The sequence below is a fragment of the Ixodes scapularis genome, unplaced genomic scaffold (genome assembly GCF_016920785.2).
Source record: "Ixodes scapularis isolate PalLabHiFi unplaced genomic scaffold, ASM1692078v2 ptg000861l_1__unscaffolded, whole genome shotgun sequence".
Taxonomy (NCBI): domain Eukaryota; kingdom Metazoa; phylum Arthropoda; class Arachnida; order Ixodida; family Ixodidae; genus Ixodes; species Ixodes scapularis.
This window is the reverse complement of record NW_024610057.1, coordinates 17765-28019: the sequence shown is the minus strand read 5'-3', so window position 1 is coordinate 28019 and position 10255 is coordinate 17765. Positions and strand designations below refer to the sequence as shown.

Here is a 10255-nt window from a genome sequence, read left to right as displayed (position 1 = left end):
ATTTGGTTCAGCTTTCAGTGATGACGAAGACGGGAGTTTGGGCGAAGAGAGGAGGAAGGGAGGCGAGCGGCGGTGCGGCAACCGTGTTCGCTCTAGTGGTGCAAAACTATCGATAGCACTATCGATAGTATCGATAGTTCCAGACATTTGACTATCGATAGTAAAAAACTATTAATAGTACCTACTATCGATAGTCAACTAGCGAAAAACTATCGGAAAACTATCGATAGTACTATCAATAGTATCGATAGTGAATTTATCGATAGTTTGCATCACTATACTAAAAACACCTTACACTAGGGCCAACTTGCGAAACTACCCTCTTGCCGATTCGGATGCATGTATGTGTGCTGAAGCAGTACTAGAAAAGATACAACTAAATATAGGGAACTTTCATTACGCGTAGAGAAAGTTAACATCATTTTAAACAATATAAAAACTAACATTAAACATTGATTATTCCTTTAGACGCGGGCTCAAATTGTGACTAAATTTATTTTTGATAAAATTTGAACATGTACGAAAAGTATTTCCTGAAAATAAATTACACTAAAGTGAAACAAGTCTATAGCACATGCATAGGCCTACAGGCATATAGTATTTAACAAGCAAACTGTATAATGGACACTAAGATGCAAGGCTCTCAATATGTCACCAAAACGAAAAAGACGTGATGTTTGGCAGTCTTATTTCTGGCATGAGATACGCCCAAAACAGTTTAGTTTTGAAAAATAGGCAATGCGTCCTACATTTACAGTAAACATGACTGAGTGTTTTCATTCTTACCTTTTTATAACAACCGACAAAACTAGCTACCAAAATTAAGCAGCCTAAGTGTTGCATTTCAACTTGCTCCACTTAAAAATTTGTGTGGAAAGATAGAAAACGTTAATAAGTGGTTTTGTTCATTGCGAAAATTGGACAATACTCTATGTATATTTTTAGGCAAATCGAGATACCTTTTCCGAAAGGTGTGTTCGATTGATAAATCTACCCATGTAGAACACAGAGCGTGCTTACCAACATAACGAAATATAGAAGAAAACGAGAATGTTTAGCAATACGGAACAAAATTACAACAATTAGTTCATAGGAAGAACATATTACAATACCAAGTTCGTGTACGACGCCAGAAATAAAAAAAATATAGAAATGTCTTCATCCTAAAGTCAAATAATTCCAATTTTCCCTGTTCACTTATTGGATTACGACTTGCGAAGAACGCAGACCTTTGACGAGATGCCGTATCCCAGCCATGTGTCCCGTTTATTTGGAATATCCTACCTCTAATGGGCCAACGGCTGTGATATTCCAAGAGCAGCGTTATGTTGCCATAATTGCGATGCAGAGCGGAAGTGTCGTCTGCTTCTTGAAGAGGAGTTGGGATGACGTCAGAACGCCGAGCTCTTATTGGCTGATTGTTAAAAAAAAACTGTGGGTAGACCTATAGGCACATAGCTTTGAGGTCTGCCCACTATCCTTTCAGTCAAACCCAATCACAGCTCGGCGTCGTACTGGCGTCCACAGCAACTCCTGCGGAAGAAGCAGGCGAACTTGCTCTCCGCGTACGAGTAGATAGTGAGCAAGAGGAGGAAACGAGAGCACGCGGGGACGCCAGAGCGCCGGGCTCTGACGATTGCTTAGTGAGTAGGCGTAAGGCCATTGTTTGTACCCACTGCTCGAACGCGTTCGAACGCGAACGCCGATTTACGGACGTCGGCGTTAGGCGTTCGAACGCCTTCGAAGAGTGAGAAGATACAAAGACAGCTAGCTTTGCGGCTACCCGCTAATGATTGCGAGAGCTCGGCGCGCGGGCTCTGCTGTCCCCGCAGTCTCTCGAATTCTTCTGTTTTTCAGTTTCTTTCTGCATAATGGCAACCCTCGCTCGGCAATTCAGCATGCAATATACGTTGAACGGTGGTGAGGTACGAGTTCTAGATTTGCCTTAACCAGCACGGTCCTGAGCGACGACAAACATCTGAAATCGTTAGCCGTGCTGAATTATACCTCTACGCATTTTGTGTACGTCAGTGGGTCACTGAAAAACCGTCACTAACAGGTACACCTTCCGCTTGACACAGCTGTGGCCCCGAGCTCAGAAGTGCAATATTCAAATGTCCAGTTATAATTGCAATTTTTAAACACGTTGGTGTTAGCTATATGATTATCTTCTCCCAGGACTGCCTATACTTCATCATAGCCATGAACAAGCAAACTGGTATGTCTGTACTCGAACCAAAGATCTACACTGAGGCCACCGGCAGGATATGGCCCTTGTTTATCATGGATGGACTGGACGCAATGAAGGGGGTCTATAGCAAAACCGCGAAGGATGATCAGCAGTTTCTTGACCTCGGATGCGGTCCAGGAGACATCACGCGTGACAGTCTGCTTCCCTACTGCCTGCCATGCCGGAGGGTTGTTGCAGTAGACGTGTCAAGTGACATGGTTGAGTTCGCCAAGACGCACTTCGCCCATCCAAAGATCTCATACGACGTCCTCAACATTGTAGCGGATGACGTGGCCGATTTTGTGGAAAGGTACGGCCAGTTTGAACGCGTCTACTCCTTCTACTGTTTCAACTGGGTGAAGAATTTCGAGAAAGCATTCAAGAACCTCGCAGAGCTGATGAAACCCGGAGCCGAGTGTATGCTGTGGTTCTTCTCTACCAGCCCACCTATTCGATTTCGCCAAAAACTAATCAAGATGGAGCAATGGAAGAAGTACGCTGAGGTGAGAAGCAGCAGAGTGAACGGTCTTACTCCAGGGTTTGTCTATTTAATTAATTCGGAAACGTTATGGATTGTGTAATTTGATTCCCATAAATATGGAAAAGGGTACAAGCCTTGCGTAGCTTTTAAGATATAACACCATATAAATATTGAAAGCTGATTCAGTTAAAACTATGTGTGCCATAAAGACGCCGCTTCAGTGGGTATTCAGAAAAACGTTTTTTTGTACATTCAGTCATGAGGATCCAACATCTAGTTTTGAATTGCCTAATGGTGGCTACCCCAAGAAACTAGAAAGAAATCATCTGATGACAGGTTTAGAGTTATAGCTATCGTCAAAAATTCGATTGCAGTTTTGACATGCACTCCAAACCAGATCAACGCACAAGTAAATAAATGGCGCCGACGAAAAAAAAAAAGAAGCTTTAGTAAACTGTAAAAGCTACAGTCCTCGAACCCCTGGTGGGCCTTCTCGTTAGGACACCAAGTTTTTATGCGAATGCCCAACCGATTCTCAAAAATTATGCTCACCGTCATATCTAGGCTTATTTATCAGAACAATAAAAGTGATCACCCTATCTAATACGGAAGGTTTTCACTCGCTCAATTTCTTTCGTGATTTTTGAAGCTCTTTAAAATCAGGTCTCTTAAGAAATCGTGTCCCGTTCTCAGCTATATACTTTCTGCATTGTGTCTACTTTTGTGTCTACGCAGATATGTGAAAACTGCATTCCTCCTACGGCTGGCATGAATGGCAAAGAAGAAATAATTTCTTACATCTCTGGTCTTCTAAACTCCCTTAACCTGAAGCCGTCTATATGTAACGTCACCCACGCAAAACTTAGGGACTTCACCAGCCCCGAGGCCATAACCAGTAAGCATTACTTCGGTATTGTAGCGAGCTCCGACAGAAGATGGTGTCCGATTTCATAGACAGTACCGAGGTGCTTTGATACATCGCTTTAAATGGCACACACAGTAGAGTTTCTTCTACGGACAGGAAACTGACATAAAAAGAGCTCTGAGGGTTTTTACTTACTTGGACGTAGCATTTTGTTAAAATTGTGCTTTTAATTATTACAACTGGTTCAGAACGCTGATTAAGAACCTACTTTCGTCATTTAACAACGACTCTGCCCATTTGGTTTATTGGATATCGATAGTCTGAAAGGCGGTGCTTCCATCATGATAATTTGCAATATTGCTTCCTTTTGTCGCTGGCTGTCGAGTGTTTTTGAAGAGAGTGTGTGGTTTAGCCTAAAGAAATTTTGACGAGCGCAACCAAGGAGTGAGCAGCTTTGGCCTCAGCTCGCTTGAATTCTGGTTTGGCCACTGATGACCGATGTGACAGTCTCTCAGCTGAACGATATGCCATTAGGATTAGGTATACACGCTCTACGCGCCAAAAAGTTGTTCACCCTTAACGACGTAATAATAGTGTTTTAAAGACTTATATTAATGGCTGCAATTTCCCTGCCCCTTTATTTCAAATAATATACAGTTTTTAATTGTAAAATACCGTTTTGTTGCATGGAATACTCTTCATCTCCAAGGGGCGTAAGAATACTGGGGAAAAAGTGCTGAAGCAGAGAAGGGTGTAATAGACCTTACATCCGCTTTAAACAGCTTGAGGGTAGGATGATGTAGTGACTACATATTGAAGAACACGTGGGCTCTGTGCAGTAGTGGTACATGTTCTAAAGTGCAGCTCCCAAAGAGGATCCACCTTTTTTCTTTTGTGCTGGTAAATGATTAATATTTCTTTTTAGTTTAATGAGAATTAATAACTGGAATATGACAATAGCAAAAATAAAATGGGGTAAGTAATACCTAGCTGCAGCTCCCAGAACATATACAGGGTGTTTTTTTTTTTTTTTATTCTTACACATTTGTTTAAAAAAAAAAAAAAACTGAAAGCTATACCAATGCGGCTTGCGCAGGTAGGTTATACGGCCAGGCGGACATTATTTGGGTGACTAGTCTTTGGGACAAATCTGATAATTAATTAAAACTCGTTAATTAACTTTTTAATTAGTGGAAATATATATATGGTTCCAATTAGAAACTTGCTGAGCGTCATCCGAAACCCCTAAATCAATCTTTTTCAGAAAATCTTTCAGCGCGTGAGAAGCGTAGTAGCGCACTAAAGTTACCACTCGTGGAGCAGGCACTAAGCTAGCGGGTTGCCCGCGCGATTTTTCCGTCACTTATCTAGCCCCAGCCTTGTACCTGCTCCACGAGTGGTAACTTCAGCGCACTACTCCGCTTCTCACGCGCTCAAAGTCTTTCTAAAAATTTCTGATTTAGGGGTTTTGGATGACGGTCAGCAAGTTTCTAATGGGAACCATATGTCGATTTCCACTAATTAAAAAGTTAATTAAGAAATCTTAATTAATTAGCCGACTTGTCCCAAAGATTAGCCACCCACACAATGTCCGCCTGGCCGCATAACCCACCTGCACAAATCGCATTAGTGTAGCTTTCACGGTTTCTTTTTAAACAAATGTGTAAGAATAAAAACAACACCCTGCATATAAATCAAATGTAAAGTCATCTTGTACAAGTAGTGCATGTTGCTCCTCGATGGTATTCAATAATAATGCTCTTTACTTCGAGGTACATTCCTGGAACTTCCTGATATTATGATATAAGCAAAATATTGACGCGAACAAAGCCACGTAGTTGAAACCTTTATAATAGACCCTTTACGAAAGTCGGCACCTCTAGTGTCGGTTGCGCGAACTTGACAAAATCCGCCATTACTCCGTCGTCAAGCATCGAAGGGGACGGTTGAACCTGAACCATTCCGCTGCGTTCGGCAGTGGTGATAGCGTTTGACATGCCAACCCATTGCTGCGTCCCTCAATGCACCCAAAGAGGGCCAAAAGATGAAAAACAACACAAGGTGAGTCTTTTTTCTTCTTTTTTTCCCGCGTTAAAAACGCTAGTATTCAAAGAAATTGGGCCATGCCGATCTGCGCGGAGTGAGCGACGATCACATTTGGCCTGTCCGCTGCTGCCTCAACGCTCTTCGAAGCTTCGAGCGCGTGTTCACCGCTTCGGAGTGTAAAGTTAGCAAAAATAAAAAAATAATCTATAGAGGATAACCCCTGTCCACGCGACATCGTTTCGAAATGCGTTTGAACTGCCCGAGTAATTTTGCGATGGACCCCGTAGCTGCGAGCGACTCCTGACCAGTATTCAGAGTTGATTTCTGACGACGTTGCGTTGTGGTGTCCAATCACAAGTTGTGCGAAGTTTCCTAGTAGGTATGGGCAAATCCGCACAAGCACTCGCGCAAAAAAAGAAAAAAAGAACGAACGCAAGGAGTGCTCGCACGTCACGACATTACATGGAATTCGATAGAACATTGTTTTACGTTTACGACATCGGCATTGCATGGTTGCTCTTGCTAGCACGGAGAGGTGTACTTCGTCTCTTTAATGCCAGTGTCGGGAGCTCGTGCTGCAACTTCTAAATATGTTTTCAAGCGCGCGCCCGGGGTCCTCCGAGAGCGATGATTTGCTCGTCCCCGCAACGTTCTGCTAGAGTGCTTTGAGTGCTCTAGCTAGAGTGCTAGAGTGCTTGAAGTGCTTTGACACTTCAAGCACTCTAGCTAGACTGCTAGAGTGCTTGAAGTGCTTTGACAACATTACCTCGTAACTTTGTCCGTGAGCATAGAACTCACCCGATCACAACCGCAAAAGGCACAGCATGCCATAGAATACATCACACAGCATATTTGTCTGCCACAATATAAAGTATGGAATGAATAAATGAACGTTGTCTTGTTGAGAATAACACTGGAGAGTAAAACAGACGTGCACATGGGATGCATAGGAGAGTTGACTTTATTAAGGTCGTTTCAAGAGCTTGTAACAAAACAAATAGGGACATATAGACACACCTGAGTCTTTACAGAAGGCTGTTTAAAGACAACCAGTAGAACAGCCCAACGGAAACAAGTTTCTATTGCAGTTCCGTCTGCATCGTTTAAGTTATACAACCGCATTTTTTCTAACCGCAATATTTCTACTCCCAGGTTTCTTACTTTGGCTTTCCTCTGGCTCCTGAAGCAGCTTGCTTTGATGAGCACTCCGGTGTTGGATCTGAAATAAAGTTGGGTTCTTGTTTACTTATGTTTACTGCATAGATTGTACAATGAACACACATACTATGTGTTCACCCTCATTGTTTTTTTTAAATAAGTAAGAGGCATAATCTTAGCAGTGCTCAGTATGTGTGAGAAAAGACGCGTCATATATGCGATTATTCGTTTACTAAACGTCAGGATCTTTTCTGCGCCGAAAGTTAGGAATGGTCTGTCCTAAGTTTTGAGCTAGCATGCTCGTGCTGATAGTGGACATAGTGCGCGCTTGCTGGCACCACACACGTCAAACCGTCAACGTGAAACTTGCCAGCACAGAAATCAATACAATCAAAACAGGCGCCTTTGCTAAAAAAAAAAAAAAAAAAAAAACTATGAAGCACGGCGTACAGAGGCGAAGTTCAACGGCACGACGCGAGAACGATTCTGTTTACCTCTCACCCCCCGCCTCATACTCTTTAGTCCGTACGCCACTGAGCCTTGCAACATTATCTCAAGCTGTGAGAAGTCAACGAGCCGGAAAATATTACATTTCGTTTCATCATGCAAAAGAGGCCGAAGATGCGCGAGTGTCTTAGGCCTCTTTTGGCGTTTCCTTGTGCACGGCGCTGCGGCAACCGGCACAAGTCCGCCTGCATGTAAAAGACACGTTCACGGCATGATGCACGCGCTTGAAGCTTTGGGATGGCTCACGCTTAGGTCTGAACGGGCGACAAGAAAGAACAGTGCTTACCTCAACACTTGAACCGACGCCGGATCAACGTAGGCCTCGGTGACAAACTCGTTGATCCGGGCAACCTGGCGGCTTGAAGCGAGTGTCGAGGCGCCGTACGCCTCTGTCTTACATTTGTTAAAGCTACGCGGAACTGCAGTGAGATAGTGCTCCACGGGGGAGGCAAAGTCACTCGTCCCTGAGGACCGTAGCCAAAGGTACCGGGAGTACTGCCACAAGCACCTGCCATCGCTCGCTCCCGAAACGACGACGCAGTAATGGCGGCGGTTTCGGGAACTCATAGTTGCTTGACTGACTTTCGTAAAGGGTCTATTTCGATGGCCGAACGGCTGTAAAGGAGCATTTTTTTAATTATAGAACACATACGGCGGTAGGGCTAAACCCGTACAATGAACTGGTAGAACAGGACCACGCGCGTTCGCCTATTCTATTGTTTATAAAGCATCATATATCTTGTTCACGTCTGTGATTTCTTATTTTTTTTATATTTAAAACCCCAAAGAGTTCGCATTTACTTCACAAAACCAGCGACTACATACCAAATCATTCTGAGGTTTTGGTGTATGTTCCCTAACACTTCACGCGTGACGTCTATTACTATTCATTTTCAGAGGAGTTGCTAGCCTTCAACCCCTTGATAACACTACTGACCGAGGAAGAGGAATCTGAACTTCTCAAAGAAGCGACTAAAGAAGCTACCGAACTGTGGGCACAGCAAGAAGCCCAAGGATATCCAATAATGTATGAGGTAGTCGCAGTTTGCGCAACAAAACCTCGAGCATAAGGCCAGCTTAAAAAATTACACCGCAATTCGCTTGGTGATACGCGATTTCGCACTACGCTAAAATAGCTCATTACCATCGCAAAATTTGCGCGTAAACATTTGATAGCTATGCATTGTGAGATTGTTATATTTGATGCTGCACGTAATAGGCAGCCATGATTTTTTTGATTGAATAAAGATGACATGAACATGTCTTCATTTAATTTTTCAAAGGATGTTATTATCGTAAAAAGTAAAACAGGGGTACCTTTTCCCTCCGTTTAAACTCTAAATTACTTCACAGATTTGTAGTTGGAAATATTCTTCTCAAATATGTACTAAATCCTTGAGTTCACTAGAAGCTTAATATACTCGAAGAAGTAAAACTTGGCAGTGACCTTCATCTCCCAAGTGGTATAATCCATATAGTGCATTATTTGAGGAGTGATATTTAAATTTGTTTAGATAATAATAAAGAGTAGATTCAAGGGGTGGTGAACATGTGGTTAATTGCCATGTACCTCCTCTACCTCACCTTGATGAACGGAGTGCAATGGCACGTGGGAATAGGAAACGTGAGAAACGTAAGGCATACATAACTTTTGCAAGTACAAATTCGACGGGTTGGGGAACTTCGTGTTTTTTCTCCTGTAATAAAATGTAAAGAAAAACAATTCAGAGCATTGGGCATTGACTAAGAGCTTGAAGGCTCAATTCCTGCTAAGAGATCACTCACACGGGATTAATTCTGGGTAAATACGTCTGTACTGTCGGGCACAAACTAAACGCTAGCGGCTTAGCGCGTGGCCTTTGACTCATGCTGCGTTACGTGCAGTGTGGACCTGTGTACGTTGGTACTTTTGAAACATATTTGGGGAAATCGCTCCGGAAATCTATTTCCATTACAATTACAACAACACTTATAAAAAAATGTAATTATTTGCAAATATAAATCACTTTCAGTAGAGGTACCCGACCTCAATGATAAACGTGTTAGTAGTTTTGAGAACTGTTACGTATTGCTTATTTAATGTCATATTGATTTTACCATTCTTTCGCCTTTATTGTTAAGGGTATTATGCGGCAGCTGAGTCCTCAGTACGATACAAATCAGTGATTTTATTTTTCTGCACTGCCACCAAGCTTGTTTATTGCTTTTGTATCACGGAAGTGAGAATTAAAACTGACATTTGTTAGTAGGCCCTAATAATCAAATGTGGGAGCAAATCTTAATCGGTTGATAAGAACAGACAGGTATTCGATGTGTCCATATTGGAATCACATAATTTGTTTTCTTCCATCCCTGAATGCGCTCCCGCTTTATTCTGGCCATCTCCTATGCCGTTCTGCGGGTGCTCTGATTTGATGGCTGCTCAGTTTTGAATTCATGGTCGGCGCCCTGCCGCATTTACGGTGTTTTCCCAATTCCAAGAGTTGGCAGAATGGCAATGGGGCTCACGCACTGCTTCATTCGCCAATCAGGTGCTTTACAAAAGCAAGTTACACCGTGACGAAATCATCAAAAGTACAAGAAATTGCAAATTCTGTTTTTATTAATATGTTTAAAAGTAATTTAACTACAGCTGGACATAGTTTAACTAAATAAAATAAATTACAGTCACTGGTGGAATTATTATTGATACATTTCAATCAATTTTTACTTGACTTTATTCCTCACGAGGGAATAGTGGTAACATATGCATTCATTCATTCAATCATTCATTTACTTGTTTCAATTGCTTTTATGTGCACATAAACAGCTTGCTAATAATGCACAAACAGTCAAACAAACAGTCAAACACAACTTAGCTGCTAAATGAATTCAGTTAAAACTTTAATATCTGTTGCACTGAGTGCGTTATACAGTTGTTTTTATGTTGGTCATGGGGCTAATCGAGAAGATTTAATTAACAAACAAA

At 42.2% G+C, this 10255-nt stretch overlaps 1 protein-coding gene across 1 annotated transcript; it reads left to right on the top strand.

Moving 5' to 3' along the window:
- The first annotated feature begins 1871 nt into the window (after positions 1–1871).
- LOC8025825 (juvenile hormone acid O-methyltransferase) lies at positions 1872–8357 on the top strand. The gene is made up of 4 exons (XM_002399259.4): positions 1872–1925; positions 2179–2733; positions 3447–3606; positions 8185–8357. The coding sequence occupies exons 1-4, from the start codon at positions 1872–1874 to the stop codon at positions 8355–8357; spliced, it is 942 nt and encodes a 313-aa protein (XP_002399300.4).
- The last annotated feature ends 1898 nt before the right edge of the window (positions 8358–10255 follow it).

Excerpts from the sequence above, each read along its gene's own strand:
- LOC8025825 (XM_002399259.4), top strand. The coding sequence starts at position 1,872 with ATGGCAACCCTCGCTCGGCAATTCAGCATGCAATATACGTTGAACGGT. Across the intron at positions 1,926-2,178 it reads ATACGTTGAACGGTGGTGAG|GACTGCCTATACTTCATCAT; the intron begins GTACGAGTTCTA and ends ATCTTCTCCCAG. Across the intron at positions 3,607-8,184 it reads CAGCCCCGAGGCCATAACCA|AGGAGTTGCTAGCCTTCAAC; the intron begins GTAAGCATTACT and ends ATTCATTTTCAG.